This window comes from Canis lupus, chromosome 8, assembly GCF_048164855.1.
Source record: "Canis lupus baileyi chromosome 8, mCanLup2.hap1, whole genome shotgun sequence".
Classification (NCBI taxonomy): Eukaryota; Metazoa; Chordata; class Mammalia; order Carnivora; family Canidae; genus Canis; species Canis lupus.
In genome coordinates this window covers 54,142,994-54,163,922 of record NC_132845.1, presented here as the reverse complement: position 1 = coordinate 54,163,922, position 20,929 = coordinate 54,142,994, and the positions used below count along the sequence as shown (strand labels likewise).

Sequence of the window (20,929 nt, the reverse complement as noted above, 5' to 3'; positions counted from 1 at the left end):
GTCTTCATTTTTACAAATGAGGACCCCGAGATTCTGTGACTAGCTGGATGATTTGCCCAGCCAGGAAGTGGCAGGCCCAGGTTTCAAACATAGGTCTACTTAACACCTCCTCCCCATTTGCCACTTAAGCAGTTATCATAAGCAGCTTTGTCCCCGCTTCCTTTTTTTAAAAAAATAAATTTATCTTTTATTGGTGTTCAATTTGCCAACATATAGAATAACACCCAGTGCTCATCCCATCAGGTGCCCCCCTCAGTGCCCTTCACCCAGTCACCCCCACCCCCCACCCACCTCCCTTTCTACTACCCCTAGTTCGTTTCCCAGAGTTAGGAGTCTCTCATGTTCTGTCTCCCTCTCTGATATTTCCCACCCATTTTTTCTCCTTTCCCCTTTATTCCCTTTCACTATTTTTTATATTCCCCAAATGAATGAGACCATATAATGTTTGTCCTTCTCCAATTGACTTATTTCACTCAGCCTAATACCCTCCAGGTCCATCCATGTCAAAGCAAATTTTGTCCCCACTTCCAACGATGCCAATCTTCCTAAAAGTGGAAGGTTGGTAGAAGGAATTATTGCTTGGGGGGGCATGTGCTGGTGCTAAGAAATTCATACCTCTTGGCTTGAGCAAATTGTATCCTTCCTTGGCAACTGTATAGAAGAATTAACCCTTCGTATGCCCCTTCCTTGAGGGTACTTCTTGTATACAGAACCTAGGAGAAACAGAGTGAGGTTACTTTGTACACCTCTCATTCCTCCACCCCTCCCTTCCCCCTTGGGTTTCCTTTTGCATGTTAACTTCTCTGTGAATCAAATCAGCCAGGGGTGTGTGGGTGGCTCAGTCAGTTAAGCACCTGCCTTCTGTTCGTGATCTTAGGGTATTGGGATCGAGCCCTTCATCAGGCTACCTGCTAAGTGGGGAGCCTGCTTCTCCCTCTCCCTCTCCCCCCACCCTGCTTGTGCTCTCTCTCTGTGTCAAGTAAATAAATAAAATCTTTAAAAAAATCAGCTTTTAAAAAAATGTGCTGAAGGGCAGAAGGAAGGCTTTTAGGTGGATCAGGGGAAGCAGGCTCAACCTCCCCATCTCCGCACCTCAGGGAATCCTTGCTGGGATTTGTACCATTTCACAGTCATCAATGGTGGGGTGCTCATCTCCACTCCCTTCCTCATTTCCCAATCAGACTCAGCGGAGAACGCTGCCTCTGATGGATGGAGGATGAGTGGTGTCAAGAATTTGCACGTCTGTTTCCCTGGGTTGGGAGACCTGAGTCGTTTGAGGTTAGGCCTGCTCTGGAGGTACGGCTGCCCATGTCCTGGGACAGTCAGAGGGGGTCTCCCTACCATGGGGCCTGCTGACCTTACAGTTCCCCAGGGGCAGGGGGGCTGTTCAGACATTTGTGTAGCTTTCAACTCACCCACATTATTCCTTGTCTCTGTATAAAACAGTGAGAGAGATGTCTCTGCTTCCCTCCACCTGGTCTTCCTCCTCTGTTGTGCAGTCCCTCCTTTCACTGGCTGGGCTGCAGCTAGGGGACAATTGGCCTGTTGGCTGGAGCGACCTTGGGGGTGTCATGTGGTGACATTGTCCAGCTTGCCTTAGAGACTTGTCAATTTCAGCTATGTTGCACCCTTGAAATAGAGCTCCAAGATGGCTTTGAGGTCCTTTGGGACTATCCCAAGTCTTCTGGCCTCCCCTGGATCAGCCACAGCTAGAGCTGCTTGTTACCAAGTACTGATGTATACCAGGAGAGGTGATAAGAGCTTTCCGTACCCTGTCTCATCTTATCCTCACGGTGCCCCCATTTACAGGGGGTAAGGGGGCCTCCGAGTCAGCAAGGATCCCACCCAGGTCTCGCTCACTCCCCAACTCTGAACCATTCTGCTATGTCCTTGCCATTAGAAATAAGATACATGGTCTTGGTTCTATAAACTGAATACTTTAATAAAAATACTTGATGCTCTATCACGACCCGCTGGCACTGGTCATTAGCCCGTCTGGGCCTAAATTTCTTTATTAGTAAAACGGGGAACAAATAGATTACCTGTCACACAGGATTGATTGTTGTAAGCTTTAAATGGGACAATCTTAGCAGAAGGGCTGGCATGTGATCAAGACTCATGCTCATCAATCATTTTGGTTACTATCATAATTAATTCACATCCCACCCATGCCCGCCACCCTCTACACATGAGCCTGAGCACAGCCATGCCTTACCTGGTGGGACGCCTGCTTTGCCACTGAGTGGCCGCCATGTCAGAACTTGCAAGGGGGATCTCTTCTCTCTGTCAGGGTCCTCTTTAAGGCTCTAGAAAACAGGCAGTCTGTCCCATCAGTAACCTGTTCTCCTTGGCAGGCCCAGACCGTGCGTAGCTCACTCCCATCCCAGGGGCTGCATTTCCAGGAAGTCTTGTCCACACAGGCACTGCCCTCATTCAAAGAACTCCATGAGGTTGTAGGAGCCAGCCCAGGGGCATCATCACCTTCCCTTGCCTTCCCAAACTCTGGGATGAAACCCCAGGCTCAATCTGTCCATTAGGAATCTGTACAGGGAGGGGTCAATGGGAACAAATTCTTTGGACATGTTTGCCCCATCTCCTGCTGCAGACTCAGAGGAGACTGTGGGTTTTAGGTAAAAAAGTGTATGCATGTGTGTATGTGCATGTGTGTGTGCATTTCATAATAGAGAGAGAGGGCATGCTAGGACAGCCGTGGGATTTGCCAGAACTTTCTTCAGTTACCTGCCCTGCTTCCTACTGGACTGGAATTTCTGGGCTTCCAGCGTGATAGGTAAGTTCTGTGCTGTATCGGGAGGAGTTCTTCCTTACTGGGAGAACTGGGCACAAGGGGAAAGTGACAACACCTGAACAAAACTACCTGGGGCCATGGACCAGCTCACACCATTGGGTGAGCTGTTGTGGAAAAGGTCTGGTTGCCGCTACCCCAGGGAGCCTCCAGCCCTGGTTCTGGGAGGCTCTTTGGAGGCCTGGGCACAGCCTAAGCCTCTTCATGCTGAATCAGCTCAGGAAGCACTGGAGGCCCAAGAGGCAGCCTCTGAGACTCTCGGGTTTCATCCCAGAATTTGCCTCTGGGCTGGCTCCTGGAACCTGGTGGAGTTCTTCGAATGAGGGCAGAGCCTGTGTGGATAGAAACTTCTGGAAGTGCAGCCCCCAGGATGGGAGTAAGCTACACAGGGTCCAGATGGATTCCCTCATTCTGCAAATGCACTGTGTTTACAAGGATCTGTCAGTCAGTGAAACGCTGAAGGGCTCCAGATGCTTCCTGTCTGCTCAAAAGCACTGGAGCCTGGGGTCCTTTGAGGGCTCCCTGATTTCTGCAGTGGGGTGCCTATTTTATGCAGGGCAGATTTGACAGGCTGTGACAGAGATAAGGCCCGAGAAGGCACAGGTCACCCCCAGGGTCCTGTGGGCCCCCACCAAGCCTTGGGCGGCAGTAGCTGCAGTAGCAGGAGCCCATTACATACCCTAATACCCTAGCTCCTTTGCCCCCGAGAGAACCTCCAGCACAAGCCCTCCTGCCTTATAGCCATCAGATGTCACGGTGGGGACCAATTCCAAGGAGTCCTTAGTACCTGGCTGAGACAGGAGGCCAGGGATGCTAATAAGCAGGAGCTTATAAGAGCTAATAAGCAGGTCCCCCAGAGGAGTTCTTCCCCTGGGAGGCCAGGGCTGGAGGTACCCTTGGGACACTCACCACAGAGTACCCTGCCCCCACCCCTGCTGGCTCTGGCATTTCAAGATCTAGGAAAGACCAGGAGACAAGGTGGCAGCAAAGTCCTCTGTGTGTTATTAGGGAGGGGAGTCAAACCATTCTGGCCACCGAGGAAGCTGTGGGTTTGGAAGAACAGAGTTTCTTGGGCTGACTTCTTTGCTTGAATATCTTTGGCTTTGCTTTCAGGAGGACTGCACTCTCTAGTTCCTTTCCAGATTGGTTCTTCAGGGAGGACACCAGCAAGGCACACTGCAATTGGGATTGGGAGCGTTAGCAGCACCCCAGCCATGGCGTGCCTCCAAGCAGGGAACACACACACACACACACACACACACACACACACACAAACACACATGCACACCAGGAGGGGCCACTGGGGCCTCTGGACTCCTCTTCCTGTCCTTAGAATGCCACTTGGGACTGAGAACACTGTGGATCAATCTTATTAATAATAAGCCCGATGCATTATTGGGATGCCTCAGGCACTGAGCTGCTTAATGCCCGGGGGGTCTCATGTAATTGCCGTGAACCTGCCCATTCTTATCTCTCTCCAACAAGGCAAGCCAACTATGCTTTTAGGGAAAGTGCTATCTTATCCCCGTTTTGCAGGGGAGGAACCCAAAGCTCCATGAGTTTAAGGGATGTGACCAAGGCCACTTGTATGTGGAGGACCTTCAGTTCAAACCTGGGTGGGTCTGGTTCCAAAGCCAGTGCTTTCCATATGTGGACCTAGCGTTAACATATGCCTGTCAGCTCACCACGTACCCAGGGCGGATGCTAGCAGAATAGTGATATAATACTTGGTTCCTTTTGCCAACACATTTCTCAACTGCCTGAAAGCTTCTCCAGTGATTCTCAAAGCATGAAGACACCATTTGAATGTAAATAACATCCTAGGAAGGGTGGGTTCAACCATTATTGCCACTAACACTTGGCAAATGTTGGTCAGAGGAGGGAACAGCCTAATGTGCATTCGAGAAGGCAGAAACAAAGCACCAAAGAGGTGTCCCTGCAGGGAGAGCAGCTAAGGCATGGTTAGGGAAGCCACAGGACACGGAGGAAGGAACACAAAGCTGTGGCCCTGCCCTCCCAGGAGCTCACAACGTAGTCAGGAAGATGTTGCCCTGCCAATGGCTGCAAAGAAAATGTGAGTCAGGCTGAGTCTCCTTCATGGGGTCTTCCTCCCTCCCCACCTTGACCATGACTCCCTTCATGCTGTTTGTCTACCCTGATGGCTTGAACTGCTCCACATCTACCTCCAGCCCTTATCATTCTTCCTTGTTTGAAGTACCCCCATTTGTCAGCTCATGAGCCCCACAAACTCACCTTTGTCCTAGGCCTGCCCTCCCACATTCCCTATAGGATTCTCTCCTGTTTTCTCTCTCTTGGTAAATGGCACCGCTGTCTACCAGGTTCCCCAGCAAGGAACTCGGAAGTTACCCTGGGATTCTTCTTCCTTACCCTATACATTCAATCACCATAAATTTGGTCAATTCTTCCTTAAATGTTTTCATGTCCATTCCCTTATCCCTGTTCTTATTGCTTATAGGAAACTCCCATGCTTCATCCAAAGCCTTGGGTATCTGTGGAGCAGGACACAGAGAGGGAAGCTGATATGGGGTGAGTCGTGTCCCCCAAAAAGATATGTGGAAGTCCAACCCCCCACTTCCCCCATATATGTGGTATATGTGAATGTGATATTCCTTGGAAATAGAGTCTTTGTAGATATAATTAAGGTGTAAGTTAATGAGGACATACTGGAGAAGGGTGTGCCCTCGATACAATAGGACTGGCATCCCTGCAGGGGAAGAGATGCACACACAGCAGGAGGGGAGCCATGAGAAGATGGAGGCAGAGCTGGGAGCTATGTTGCCACAGCCAAGGAATGCCAAGGATTGCTGGTGACAAGGACTCTGTCCTTGACTAAACTTTTTTTTTTTTTGAGCTTTTATTTATTTATTCATGAGAGACACCGAGAGAGAGAGAGAGAGAGAGAGAGAGAGAGACATAGGCAGAGGGAAAAGCAGGCTCCATGCAGGGAGTCAGAAGTGGGACTTTTAAATTTTTTTTAAAATTTTATTTATTTATGATAGGCACACAGTGAGAGAGAGAGAGAGAGGCAGAGACAAGGCAGAGGGAGAAGCAGGCTCCATGCAGGGAGCCCTATGTGGGACTCGATCCCGGGTCTCCAGGATCACACCCTGGGCCAAAGGCAGGCGCCAAACCGCTGCGCCACCCAGAGGACTAAACTTTTGTTGGGCTCCTCTGAGTACTCTTCTTGACTCAGTTTTGACTTTGGCCTATTAAACCCAGTTTTAGTGAAGAATCCTGTTTAAGCCTGTTTTGTAAGAATCTCCCTACCCTTAATATTTAATCAAGTTCCTCTCAGCAAATTTCTATCCACTGACCCTTTTGCTGTATTGGCTATGTATCTTGGCTGCTACCTTGGCTGTAGATTCAGAGCTGAGTTCAATCTCTGTGCTCTACTGTAGTAGTTTTGGATAAAATCTTCCTTGCCATTTTTTAAAAATATTTTATTTATTTATTCATGAGAGAGAGAGAGAGAGAGAGAGAGAGGCAGACACACAGGCAGAGGGATAAGCAGGCTCCATGTAGGGAGCCCGATGTGGGACTCGAACCCGGGTCTCCAGGATCACACCCTGGGCTGAAGGCGGCACTAAACTGCTGAGCCACCTGGGCTGCCCCTTCCTTGCCATTTTTAACAACAAGCATCCAGTGCAATTTTTAAAAACACCAACCAGCACCAGAAGCTAGGAAGGGGTAAGGAGGGACTCTACCCAGAGCCCTTAGAAGGAGCATGGCCTCTCTGGGACCTTGAGCTCAGAATTCCAGTCTCTCAAACTAAGAGGATAAATGTCTGATGCTTTAAGCCACCTGGTTTGTGGTACTTCACATATCAGCCCCAAGTGACTACAACAAAAGTGTGGTCATTCGCCCCACACCTAAGCCATACCTTCTGCGAGTAGTTGAGCGCTTTTTCCATTTCAGACATGATGGCGTTAATGTCATCGCTTTCGTAAATACCTAGACACAAAGCACATTGTGAGCATGGAGAAGGGGTGTAGATCCTGGCAAGTGTCCATATTTGTACACACCAGGGCTATGTGAAGGTGCCCTGAGCCTGAGGGGCAGGGAGGGATCCCAGTGGGCTGAGCTAACTAGCCCCCACCCCTATGCCATCCAGTGGTGAAGGAGATGGGCAGGTATGGTGAGGCTCTCAGCAGGAGGGCTGGCCCTGGGACCCAGCACCCTGCACCCAACCAACTGCTCTCACCCAGAGGAAGGGTAGGTTAGGTAGGAGCAATGGTCCTGATATTCTGGTGAATAAAAAGACCCACCTTGGGATGGGTGTAATGTAATGTGTCTGTAATGAATATTGGTGACTTATTTGAGAGGGATTGGAGTGTAATGACTAAGAAGACAGCCTATGAAGTTGCTCTCTGGTTCTACCACTTATTACTTCTGGGCTTTTGGGCTCTATGTCCCAGCTTTCCTATCTGTAGAATGGGGATAATAGTAACCCACTTCATAGGGTTATTGTGAGGAATGAATAATAATATATGTAAAATACTTGGAACCATGTCTGGCAATATAATAACTGTTACAGAAGCATGTGCTATTATTAGTAATAATCACTAATAATAACAAATGTATATGCCCAGTACTTTTCACAGGATGTGGGAAACGGCCCCAGAGTTCCAGCCCCAGCTATGCCACTAATTATGTAACCATAGGTTACATGACTCTCAACCCTGAGAGTCATTTCTTCATTTGTATATTGGAGAGAGTGGAATGTACTAGTGTGTCCTGAGCCTCAATCACTCCTGTATCCCTGTCATGATTTCCCCTTATCTTCATACCACCCAAACCATTGTCCCCTTAATATACATTTTATCAGGGGCACCTGGGTGGCTTAGTGGTTGAGCATCTGCCTTTGGTTCAGATCATGATCCCAGGATCCTGGGATCGAGTCCTGCATCAGGCGTCCTCCCTCTGCCTATGTCTCCGCCTCTCTTTCTGTGTCTCCCATGAATAAATAAATAAAATCTTAAAAAAAAAAAAAATATATATATATTATCAATTTACTTTTATTTACTTAGAAGCATATATATATATTATTGACATATGTTAGTTTCATGTATACAACATAAAGATTGGATATTTGTGTGTATTATGAAATGATCACTATAATGCCCATCTAACATACTTAAAAGCATATTTTAAAAAATAAAACTTAAGGGTGCCTGGGTTGCTCAGTTAGCTAAGCATTGGACTCTTTTTTTTAAAAAAAAAAAAGGTTTTATTTATTTACTTATGACAGACACACACAGAGAGAGAGAGGCAGACACAGACAGAAGGAGAAGTAGGCTCCATGAAGGGAGCCTGACATGGGACTCGATCCAGGGTCTCCAGGATCACACCTTGGGTTGAAGGTGGCGCTAAACCGCTGGGGCACCGGGGCTGCCCAGCATCTGACTCTTGACCTCAGCTCAGGTCTTGATGTCAAGGTCATGAATTCAAGTCCTACATTGGGCTCCATGTTGGGCATAGAGCTTACTATAAACAAACAAACAAATAAATAAATAAATAAAACATTTTAAAAAATAAATTAATTTTTAAAATAAATTAATTTTTAAAAGCAATTTTCCTTTTTTTAAGAAAAAAAACTTTTATTTATATTTAAGTCAGCTCTAGGGCCAATCTGGGGCTTGGACTCATGATTCTAAGATCAGTCAGTGGAGCTAGCTGGGCTCCCCAGAAAGTTAGCACTTTCTTTTTTTAAAGATTTATGTATTTCTTATTTTAGAGAGGGGGAGGGGCAGAAGGAGGGGGAGAATCTTAGGCAGGCTCCATGCTAGGAGCCTGACCTGGGACTCAATTTCATGACTCTAAGATCATGACCCGAGCTGAAGAATTGGTTGCTTAATCAGTTGAGCCACCCACATGCTCCAAAGTTAGCACTTTTTAATGAAATGTTAAAATAAGCAAATAACTACTTAGGGGAGGAAAAAAACAATTTTTTTCTCTATTCTCTTAGATTTCTCCAGCTGGGAGGATTAAAGAATTAAACTGACAGGGGCACCTGGGTGGCTCAGTAGTTGAGCCTCTGCCTTTGGCTCAGGGCGTGATCCCGGGGTCCTGGGATCAAGTCCCCACATCAGGCTCCCTGCATGGAGCCTGCGTCTCCCTCTGCCTATGTCTCTGCCTCTCTGTGTGTCTCTCATGAATAAATAAATTAAAAAATCTTTTAAAAAAAGAAAGGATTTAAACTGACAACGACAGATTAACAACAACAAGGAAAAGTATTTTTTTTTTTTTTTTTTAGGAAAAGTATTTTTAACATGTACAGCATGTACACAGAAAGGAGGAAGGCAGTAACTCAGAGCGCATGATTGGAACTCAGAGGCCTATGCTGGTGTCTTAACCAAGGACAGTTCATCTGTAAGGAAGTGACAAGGACAAGACAAAGGGAAGGGGATTAGGCTTGTAGGAGCTGCAGACTGTGGGAAGGCAAATATGGGGAGGTAACTGAGGGAAGAGAAGTGTCATTTTTGTAAGATTTGTTGTATCCAGTGCTTCTCTCCTCTTCCTGGCACAGGAGAGGGAGACACCTGAGATGGAAACGTATTCCTGCTTTTAGGCAAGTGGGGGTGGGAAGGGGCAGAGAACTCCTTCACTGTTTCTTAGTTATCTTCAGCTCAAAATAATCCATATGCCACAGTGGATATGTGGCAAACTTTGGGGTGGCATGTTCTGATCCCTAACTATCACAACAAGAGAAACTATTGCTCTGCATTCCACCTTCACCCGTCTTGCCACCTTCTTATTTTTTTTTTAAAAAGATTTATTTATTTATTCATGATAGAGAGAAAGAGAGAGAGAGGCAGAGATACAGGAGGAGGGAGAAGCAGGCTCCATGCCGGGAGCCCGACGTGGGACTCGATCCCAGGACTCCAGGATCACGCCCTGGGCCAAAGGCAGGCGCTAAATCGCTGAGCCACCCAGGGATCCCCACCACCTTCTTATTGTGAACGTATCACCTTTTGGGAAACGCTAAATTCCTGAAGAGACCCTTCAGCCCCCTTCCAGCTGCGACATTCTGAAATATTTTTAAGTCAGGGCACCTGCCTGGCTCAGTCCATAGAGTGGGCCACCCTTGATCTCGGGGTTGTGAGCTGAATCCCTACATTGGGCATAGTGCTCACTTAAATAAATATTTTTAGTAGGTTTACTTTTTTCTTTTTTACTTAAAAAATCGCAGTAAAATATACTTTATATAAAGTGTGTACCATTTGAAACATGTTTTCTTTTTTTTCTAAGATTTATTTATTTGAGAGAGAGAGAGCAGGAGGGGCAGAGGAAGAGGGAGAGAGAATCTCAAGCAGGCTTTGTGCTGAGCATGGAGCCAATGTGGGGCTCTATCTCACAACCCTGAGATCAGGACCTGAGCTGAAACCAAGAGTCGGATGCTTAACTGACTGAGCCACCCAGACACCCACCACTTGAACCATGTTTGAAGTATCCAGTTCAGTGGCATTAAGTACATTCACAGCATTGTGGAGCCCTCACCACCATCCATCTCCAGAATAGGAATTCTGTATTTCCAAATGGGATTTTTCACATGCTCCTTTTCTGGAACACATCTATGGCACAGGGAACTATGTTGGTACTGAGACAACTTTCTAGAAGGAAGGAAGTGAAGGGGTCTGCCAACCCTCACACACCTGTGTCACCAAACCAGTGGAAGCGCCCAGCAGTAGCCTGGGTGACCTCCCGGTAGGCGGCGGCTGTGTCTGTGCGGCTGGCATAGCAGGCAGGGGGCATGATGTCCATCTGGGGCTCGCCCACGTAGAAGAGACACACGTTCAAGTGGAGGTCGCAGCCCCCACAGGCCTCAGTCATGTAGGCGCTGAGCATGGGCTGTGGGGAAGAGAGGGCAGGAGGGCCTCACAGCTGACAGCTCCTGGAGTGGCTGCTCTCAGGTCAGCTGAACCAAACTCTCTTTCTTCAGAGCCTGCTGGGCACCTGGTCTACTACTTGGTGTGAGGATAGAAAGATAACTGAGCTTGGGCTCAGTTTCTCTGTCTTAATAGGGTATGGCCTGGGAATGGACCCGAGAGCCCACTCATGCCGAGTGTGGTCAGGGGACCAGAAGCATGGACATCTCCTGGGAGCTTGCTAGGAAGGCAGGCTCTCAGGTCCCAGGCCAGACCTTCAGTAACATGATCTGCATTTTAGCAACGCCCCAGGTAATTCTTCTGCCCATTATAGTCAAGTTTGGGAAGTCATACTGGAGAAACCAGTTGTTAGGCACCCACCGAGAGGAAGATGCAGGCTCATAAAGGATGCCCAGGACAAGGCCTACTCACCATGTCCTGGTCAGGGATGCCCCCTGTGAAGAGGTAGATGCCCTGTGACTGGTGTTTGTCTTTGTCCTTGAAGTCCACTTCCACAGCCTTCCGCAGGGCGCTGAGGACATTCCTGCTGCCCCGACACTGCAGAGTCAGGGCCCACCTGGGAGGGAAGGAGGCTCAGCTGAGGGAGACCAGCCACGAGGCTCCAGAGCAGGAGGGCAGGGATTCCGCTGGAGAGGGCAACAGAGCAAATGGCACCACAGAGGCTGCCCCCAGACCCAGCAGGTGCAGTCTCTGATGGTCACCTACCGCCAGGCGCTTTGTAGGTTTTCATGGCTCACGGCAACCATCTCGGACCTCCAGCTTTCAATTGTGCTTCCAAACCTTTGGAGGGAAGGAGAGCGGGTGTGTTATTAAACAGGAGATATATTCACTCTATACCCCGGGTCTTTGGGCCCTCCGGGCTTTTAGAGGGGTAATAGTCTGACTGTACCCAAAAATGTTAGGATGTCTCTGGCCAGGGCCAGTCATACGATTTCCTTGCCTGGGTGGCTCAGCGGTTGGGCACCTCCCTTCCGCCCAGGGCGTGATCCTGGGGTCCCAGAATCGAGTCCCACATCTGGCTCCCTGCATGGAGCCTGCTCCTCCCTCTGCCTGTGTCTCTGCCTCTCTCTCTCTCTCTCTCTGTGTCTCTCATGAATAAATAAATAAAAATAAAATATTGAAAAAAAAGGAGTGGGGAAAAATTTCCTGTGTGAGCAGAGCGGGGGGCGTGGGAGGGAGGTTTCAGTCATAACTCAGAGCCAGGAGCAGCTCTGGCCAGACTTCTTTTCTGACTTCCCCACCCCTCAAAGGAGGGAGTCATTGTCCCATTTTAAATTCCCCTAGAACCAATTCGACCCCGCAAATGACCTTTTTCACTCAGTCTGTACTATAGTCTTTTTTAAAATATATAAATTTATTTTTTATTGGTGTTCAATTTGCCAACATATAGAATAACACCCAGTGCTCATCCCATCAAGTGCCCCCTCAGTGCCCGTCACCCAGTCACCCCCACCCCCCACCCACCTCCCTTTCTACCACCCCTTGTTCGTTTCCCAGAGTTAGGAGTCTCTCATGTTCTGTCTCCCTTTCTGATATTTCCTACTCATTTTTTCTCCTTTCCCCTTTATTCCCTTTCACTATTTTTTATATTCCCCAAATGTGTACTATAGTCTTTTAAAGATTTTATTTATTTAGGTTTTTTTTAAAAGATTTTATTTATTTATTTGAGAGAGTGAGAGCTTGAGCTGTGTGGGGAGGGGCAGAGGGAGAAGCAGACTCCCTGCTGAGCAGGGAGCCCGATGCAGGGGCTCGATCCCAGGACCCTGAGATCATGACCTGAGCTGAAGGCAGATACGTAACTGACTGAGCCACCCAGGCACCCCTATAGTTTTTTTTTTTTTAAAGATTTTATTTATTTATTCATGAGACACAGAGAGAGAGAGGCAGAGACACAGGCAGAGGGAGAAGCAGGCTCCATGCAGGGAGCCCAAGTGGGACTTGATCCTGGAGTCCAGGATCACACTCTGGGCTGAAGGCGGCGCTAAACCGCTGAGCCACTCGGGATGCCCCCATATGGTTTTTAATTTAAAAAAAAGCATCATCTCATTTTCCTATGAAACAGAATTTAAATCTTTGGGAAAAGGCTGATCCCCTTTATCAAGAAAAAGGTGTCCCTTCTCTGGATCAAGGTTAATTCCTTTACCTGGTCTTCTGAGACCCTGCCCACATATAGCTCCCTCCCCCACACATCCCCTACCTCACTCTATTTTCCTCTGCCCCACTGTCTCTGCACATGTTTGAGTCTGTCCATTCTTTTTTTTTTTTTTTAAGATTTTGTTTATTTATTCATTAGAGACACACACAGATAGAGACAGAGACAGAGAGAGAGAGAGAGAGAGAGAGAGAGAGGCAGAGACACAGGCAAAGGGAGAAGCAGGCTCCAGGCAGGGAGCCGATGTAGGACTCGGTCCTGGGACTCCAGGATCACGCCCTGGGCCCAAAGCAGGCACTAAACTGCTGAGCCACCCAGGGATCCCTGAGTCTGTCCATTCCTAAAAAGAACTTCCTCTTTCTAACAGGGCCCACTCCATTAGCCACTTCTCCTTCCTGTGTATGGACCAGCTCCCTGGAAAATAATGTCTTAACCACTTCAGCTTCTCCTTATTCTGAAACTCACTGCAGTCAAGCTTCTGGTAGGTTCTCTGGCAAATATTAACAGTGACCTACTTCCCCCTTTCATGAAAATATCTATTGTAGTTGGATAATAAATCTTCTATTACTGTTTGATAAAAATTCTAACAATATCCAGAGAATGAAAATTCCTCCCATTTTATTCCCCAGAAAAAATTCTGTGAATTCTTTACTCTATGTTCCTTTGGATTAAAAAAATAAGAAGCAAAAGGGCACCTGGTTGGCTCAGTTGGGAGAGTATGGGACTCTTTTTTTTTTTCCCCTTAAGAGACAGAGAGAGGGGACATCTGGGTGCCTAAGATGGTTAAGTGTTTTCTTCAGCTCAGGTCATGATCTCCGGGTCCTGAAACTGAGACCCACATTAGGCTCCCTGCTCAGCAGGGAGTCTCTGCTTCTCTCTCTGCCTCTCACCTCCCTGCTCTGCTCATGCGCTCTCTCTCTCAAATGAATAAAAAAAAAAATATATATATATATATATATATATATTTTTTTTTTTTTTTAAAGAGAGAGAGAGAGAGAGTGGAGGTGGGGGGCAGAAAGAGAGGGAGAGAATCTGAATCGACTCTGCATGGAGCATGGAGCCCGACACAGGGCTCAGTCTCCCGACACTGAGATCATGACTGGAGCTGAAATCAAGAGTTAGATACTTAACAGACTGAGCCACCCAGGCACCCCAGAGCATGTGACTCTTGATGTCAGGGTTGTGAATTGGAGCTCCACATTGGGTGTAATGATTACTTAAAAAGAAATAAAATCTTTCAAAAATAATAAATAAACAAAAATAAAAAAACATAAAACTTGTCAAATCACTAAGTTGTATACAACTGAAACTAATGTAACATCATGTCAACTATATTTAAAAAAGCATAAGTAGAAATAGAATATTATAGTTCATATTCTTTGTAACTTGCTTGTTTCCTTTCATTGGGATTTACTGAGGACATTTTTCTTTTCTTTCTTTCTTTTTTTTAATCTGGAATAGTCACAATTTTTTTTTTTTTTTAATGATAGACATAGAATGAGAGAGAGAGAGAGGCTGAGACACAGGAGGAGGGAGAAGCAGGCTCCATGCAAGGAGCCCGACGCAAGACCTGATCCTGGGATTCCAGGATCGTGCCCTGGGCCAAAGGCAGGCGCTAAACCACCGAGCCACCCAGGGATCCCTGAAGACATTTTTCTAAATGCAAACATGTAAATCTCCCTCGTTCTTTTGAATAGTTGCACTGTCAGGATTGTTTTACCCATTTTGCCAATGATCATGCAGTTTGTTCCCGGGTTTATCTACTATTAGAACTCCTGCCTGGTTATCTATGCAGACTGATCTTTGTATTTCCTTCAGGTAATATATAAAAGTTTAATTGAAGGAATGAAAAATATACACTTAAAAATTTAATACAAGGGCTATACCAAATTACACTTCTACAGACAGTTTTCAAGAGTGCCCTTTCCATCACATCATCACCAGCACTGGGCATTATTATTATTTTGAATCTTTTAAATATTTGGTTGCCAAACTGAATTGCAAAAAAAAAATTATATCTCATTGTTTTGTTGTCAGTGAGCTCTACTGCCAAATTTAGTGGATTCCTTTATTCTTCCCATTCCTGCTTGCTTCTGCAGGATCAAACTCTTTCTTTCTGAGATGTGTCTTCTCAATATCATCCTCTCCTCATTTTCCTCCTACCTCTCTGGCTGCTCCTCTCCTGTGTGCCTCTGCCCGCCCTCCAAACATTAATGCCTCACCAGTTGTGTCTTTGGTTGTCTTCTCTACCCTTCATGTCTTCACAGGTGCCTTCATGCACTTCTGTGTTTTCTCTTTTTTTTTTACTTCCGTGTTTTCAACCATGTAACCAGAACTCTGATGGTTCGCAAACCTGTATTTCCTGGCTAGAACTCCTCACTGGAGTCCCTACGAGGACATCTCCACTTGACAATCTCCAATTCTACATGATTAAAACTATCTTCTACTTCCAAGATCTGCTCCATCTGGGACATCTTCTTTTCACCATTCTCATATCCTATAGCCAAATAATAACTCATTTTGTAGATTCTAACTCTATAGCCTCTCACATGCATCCCTTCTTTCATCCCCATGGCCATAGCTCAAGCCTACTTCACGCTAGTACAGACCACTGTAGCCATCCAGATGGCTTCCATCCCTCCAGCATCACATCACTTCAAAACATCCTTCACACTGTGACTAGAGCATTCAATATCTGATCATCTTTTTACCTTGCTTAAAATCCTCTAATGCCTATATGTCCTATAGTATAAAAGCTCCTGAGCATATCATATATATATGTATATATATATATACCCTCCATCATCTGTTTAATTTTCTCATGCACAATTTCTCTTTCTCTCCCTATAACCTATTGAACTCCCTGATTCTCCCAAAATTCCATAGTCTGTGACCCCACAGTCTATGTCTCATAATTACAACACCTCTAATTTTCCTGTTGCTTCCTTTACTGAAAATGTCTTTCCTCCCTGCTGCCCTCATCATTTCCATGTTCTGGGCAAACACCTACTCATTTAGCAAGACTCAGCAAAAGGATCACCTCCTCTGTGAAGATTTTCTTTTCTTTTTAGTTTTATTTACTTATTTTTTAAGAGATTTTTAAAAAGATTTATTTATTCATGATACACACACACACACACACACACACACACACACACACACAGAGGCAGAGTCACAGGCAGAGGGAGAAGCAGGCTCCATGCCAGGAGCCCGTTGTGGGACTCAATCCCGAGACTCCAGGATCACGCCCCGGGCCAAAGGCAGGCACCAAACCACGGAGCCACCCAGGGATTCCCTATTTACTTATTTGAAACTGAGAGAAAGCATGAGTGCAGGGAGAGGGACCAAGGGTGAGAGACAGAGGGATAGAGAGGGAGAATCTTAAGTAGGCTCCATATCCAGTTTGGAACACGATGTGGGTCTTGATGTCACAACCCTGTGATTATAGCTTGACCTGAAACCAAGAGTTGGACATTTAACCAACTGAGCACTCAGGTGACCCTGTGAAGATTTCCTGATCTCCTGTGTTCAGGTAGGATGGTCTGATCCTGCCTTCTACCTCTTTCTGCAGAAATCAGTTAATCACACTTATTTCTTAACATGCCTGTCTCCCTCTAGTAGATCCCAATTTCCCTGAGGACAGGTATTATATGTATTCACTTCCATATTCCCCAATGCTTAGCGCAGCAATTTGTACATGGCAGGCTTTCAATAAAAGTCTGTTGAATGAATTAATGGTTGGATAAATTAATGAAAGCATTGCCTAAAGTATTTCTCTAGCCATTTCTTTTTTTGGTAGAATGTATTAGAAAAAGATGAGGCTCTGGTACAGAATAATATATAATATGAATGCTGACTTAATAGGTTTAGAATATTCCCTATTTGATATGAAGTGGTATAAAAATGTATAGTCTGGGGCACATGGTGACACAGTTGGTTGAGTGTCTGACTCTTGGGTTTGGCTCAGGTCATGATCTTGGGGTCATGAGCTCAAGCCCCATGTCTGGCTCTGTGCTCAGCAGGGAGTCTGCTTGAGATTCTCTCTCCCTCTCCCTCTGCCTCTGTCCCTCCTATTTGTACTCACTCTCTAAAATAAATAGATCAATCTTTAAAAAAAATTGTCCAAGTGGGTTCCTTTTCTCTCTTAATTAGTGGAAAAGTTATGCAATTATAATAAATATATAAAACTATATATATTTAAATTAAATGTAACTATATGGATTACATATAGTACATAATTTAAATATATGGTATATAGTTATGTATAATTTAAATATATATAGTTATATATAATTTTTAAAAGATTTTATTTTTCAGTAATCTCTACATCTAAGGTGGGGCTCAAACTCACAACCCTGAGACCCAGAGTTTCATGTTCTACTGACTGAGCCATCCAGGTGCCCCAGTTATACATAATTTTAAAAATATATATTCTATACACAATATTTATGTTTTATACCTATGTATCAAATTATTTATCTGTTAAATATAGAATTTAAATACACATAATTTATATAAATTATATAGTTACACATAATTCGAATATATATAGTTATATATATAAATCTATATAATTAACATTTGGAATTAGAGTCTTCAATGTTCTTGACATAGTGTGGCTTGCTAGACCTGAATTGGGACCTCACACTGGGGCATGCCTGGGGGCCCTTCTTTCTCTCTTTTGCTGTTTATCAGCTTGGAATCCAAATGGGGCAATGGGCTAAGTTACTTTATCTTGGTTGATCAAGCACTGTGTTTTGGGGCCACTTATCACCTTCGCCCTAGTGGGACTGTCTTGCCACCATTTAATTATTCAATACCCCAAACAAGATGATTCAAACCAGATAAACTGATGGTCAGCGTAGCATGCTAGGTGCTGGTGACATGTCATCTAGCCACCTGCCAGGAATGTTAGCCCAGTGGCAGCACTGAGCACACGCGACCCCTGGCCCCAGCATCCCCCGCCTCAGGGGGAACTAGAAACTTACGCGATGATGTTGAAGCAGTCCTTGTTGGACAACTGTTCTTCCAGCAGAAGCCGCAGGGAGTGCTGGATATGAATAATGTACATGGAATTGGTCACAGAGATATCCAGCAGTATAACCACTCTAAAAAGAAACACAAGCTTTAAGAAGAGAACCGAATCACTCAGATAATGTTTATTTTGTTCCATTTTACTATTTAAAGCTTTTTCCAGAGGAATTTTGCATGCCAAATTCACAGCTGGCCAAAATCTTTCTCCAGGGAGTGAGGTCAGTGGGAGTGGGTTTACAATAGTAGACTAAGGGGGTCTTGGAAGCTTCTCTCCCAGGGGCTTCTAACATGGAGTAAAGCCGATGGTAGAGATGGTTTACAGGGCAGGGGGGCTGCCTAGAATGATTTTCACACATTTTCCTGTTTTAAAGCATTGGCATTCGATATTATTATAGGTTGGGGTCTCTGTAGGGGCAACAGAAACAAGTAAGCAAATGAGATGGGGACTTAGGTGTATTGGGGCTTCTAGGGAAATAAGTGTATCTTTTTGTTTCTTCTCTCTGTCCATTTGGCCTTCTTTCACTACTTCAAATCAATTCCTAACTCCACCCTCCACTCTCATTTTGAGATAGCAATTACGGGGTTCCATTTCTTTATTTTTATTTTTTTAGTGAATGTGCTGCCAAAGCGAGAACAAGATGGCAATTACAGATGCAAAAGAAAATCCACTGGATTTAGCGTCAGAAGATCTTGGTTCAGGTCCCACTTCCTGTGTGACTTAGGCAAGTCACAAAACCTCTCTGATCCTTGCTGTATTTAACTATGAACTATTTATAACAAGATTCCTTCCAGAGTTGCTTTGAGAATTAAATGATAGAATAGTATGGTACTTTGTAAGTGGTAATGCATCCAATAAGGTATGGGATGGTAATGATGCTATAAACACTGCCAGTTTTTTCTCCCTGTTCAGCATCCGTCACCTCCCCCCACAGCAGCATCCTGATTTTCCTTTGGAAAACTCCTCTGCTTCTATCAAATGAGCGGGACAGACCCACCCTAAGCTTGAAGGGTGGGCATTTGACATTAGGCAATTAGAACATCCTACCTCCCAGGCCACAGTGAATAGCTCCTGGACAGGCCCTGCCTCAAGCCCCAGGAATGCTAAATTGATAAAGTAAGTGGGGAGCTGCAGGTGGCTATTCCTGGAAGGGAAAGCCTGCCTGACAACAAAGCCAACAGGGAAGGAAGTAGAGCTGAGAGATGGAGATAGATTCTTGACATCCAGGCTCCCCTGGATGGAGCCATGCTTGAAGACAGCTATCAGATCTATTTTAGAATTTTCAGTTACCTTCAACCAGACCTCCTTGTTTTGTTTAAGCCAATTGGCATTTATTTTGTGTTGCTTTTTAACTGAAAGAATCCTGAGTAACACAATGATGATAGTATTGATAGTGATGCTGGTAGTGGCAACTTTTTTCTGCAGGGGTTCTACTGAGTGATCATTGATCCTGAATCTAAGGGATAGTTTCTTTTTTTTTTTTTTTATTATAGTCACACACACACACACACAGAGAGAGAGAGAGAGAAAGGCAGAGACACAGGCAGAGGGAGAAGCAGGCTCCATGCACCGGAAGCCCGACGTGGGATTCGATCCCGGGTCTCCAGGATTGCACCCTGGGCCAAAAGCAGGCGCCAAACCACTGTGCCACCCAGGGATCCCTAAGGGATAGTTTCTGATGCTACCAACAGGGAATCATGAGTTGGGTAGGTGCTTAGGTCACAAAGGGGGTCTCAAAAAGGACAACAATACTACTTGAGGGAAGGTACCTTTTTTCACAGACGGTGCCCCAGATTCTTCGGCTGGCCAAAGAGAGCCACTCAATCCGTCTCTCATACATCCGCATAGCTCTGCTGAGCTGTTTCTGCAAATCCATGGGCCACACAGAGTGAGAGACTGACCAAAGGATGTCCAGTTAAAGGGTCTGTAGGGGGAGGTTGGCTTCTGGGGATGGGGACATGGGTATCCAGGCAGTATAAACATTCCACTGATCCTGGATGAGTCTGCCACAAGACCAGGAAGAGAAGAGTCCACATATTTCATTGTCTGGAATAGGAGAGGGAGTAGATCTTGCCCCAATAGGTTAGAAACTTGTCTGTTTGACAGGTCCCTGCCTGAAGAGCAGATAGAGGAAGCTCCAGAGGTACCTAGAGGCAGAGCACAGTCTATTTATAAGAGGGAGTTCAGTCAATGGCTTGGTCTCCACATTCCACGGCACCTTCCTCCTGTCCCCTCTTCCCAAACCCCATATTCTTTTCTTTTTTAAAGGATTTTATTTATTTATTTGTGGGGGTGGGGAGAGAGAGAGAGAGAGAGAGAGAGAGAATGAGCAGGGGGGAAAGGCAGAGGGAGAGGGATAAGCAGACTCCCAGTTGAGCAGGAAGCCCAAATGGGGGCTCAATTCCAGGACCCTAAGATCATGACCTGAGCTGAAGGCAGACACTTAACCAATTGAGCCACCCAGGTGCCCCCCTCACTCCTCCCCTGCCAGACCCCATATTCTGACCAATTGGACCCATTACTAACCTGGTACTCATAGAGGAAGGGCGGGTCCACGTGAACATTCTTCACTGTCCCGTCATGCCATTCAAACTGTACCATTGCCTTCTGCACACAGATGTGGCCAGGATGGGCAGCAGGTGAACAGAGCACATGCGGGAAATGATTATAAGTTTAATTTGGGCACCAGGTTTCTCCCAATCAGATGTGTGAGAGGGAAACGGGTTTGAGGACATCTGGGGCTGGATTATGCCTCCCTGGTTCAGCAGCAGAAGGTTCAGGACAGTGATCCCTGAGTGCACCACACCTGACAGCAAGCCAGGCTGCCTTCTGGGGGTGGGGGTGGGTGGGGGAGTCTTCTAAACATCAGAGTCTTAATACAAGACATGGTTGGAGGGTTTGAGGTAGCAGCGTTGGAGACCTTAAAACACACTGGCCAGGGGTTCTTAGGGTTGGGAACCCAGACAGGTCTCCATGGACACTTTGAAAATCTAATTTTTCATCCTTCGCCAAGTTGTCACATCCACCCACCTACT

The 20,929-nt window shown here is 45.9% G+C and overlaps 1 protein-coding gene across 5 annotated transcripts in view; it reads right to left on the bottom strand.

Annotated features, from left to right (window-relative positions):
* The window catches only part of VWA3A (von Willebrand factor A domain containing 3A), a 59,845-nt gene that overhangs the window by 11,312 nt on the left and 27,604 nt on the right, over nucleotides 1-20,929 (bottom strand). For all 5 annotated transcript variants that reach the window (XM_072836122.1, XM_072836125.1, XM_072836124.1 and 2 more), the window contains 11 exons: nucleotides 20,421-20,501; nucleotides 19,664-19,758; nucleotides 17,851-17,970; nucleotides 11,416-11,490; nucleotides 11,122-11,266; nucleotides 10,477-10,672; nucleotides 6,705-6,775; nucleotides 3,827-3,979; nucleotides 2,216-2,306; nucleotides 1,416-1,526; nucleotides 616-713 (listed from right to left, as the gene is read on the bottom strand). In XM_072836122.1, the coding sequence (XP_072692223.1) occupies nucleotides 616-713; nucleotides 1,416-1,526; nucleotides 2,216-2,306; nucleotides 3,827-3,979; nucleotides 6,705-6,775; nucleotides 10,477-10,672; nucleotides 11,122-11,266; nucleotides 11,416-11,490; nucleotides 17,851-17,970; nucleotides 19,664-19,758; nucleotides 20,421-20,501 (1,236 nt within the window). The remainder of the gene's footprint in view (nucleotides 1-615; nucleotides 714-1,415; nucleotides 1,527-2,215; nucleotides 2,307-3,826; nucleotides 3,980-6,704; nucleotides 6,776-10,476; nucleotides 10,673-11,121; nucleotides 11,267-11,415; nucleotides 11,491-17,850; nucleotides 17,971-19,663; nucleotides 19,759-20,420; nucleotides 20,502-20,929) is intronic.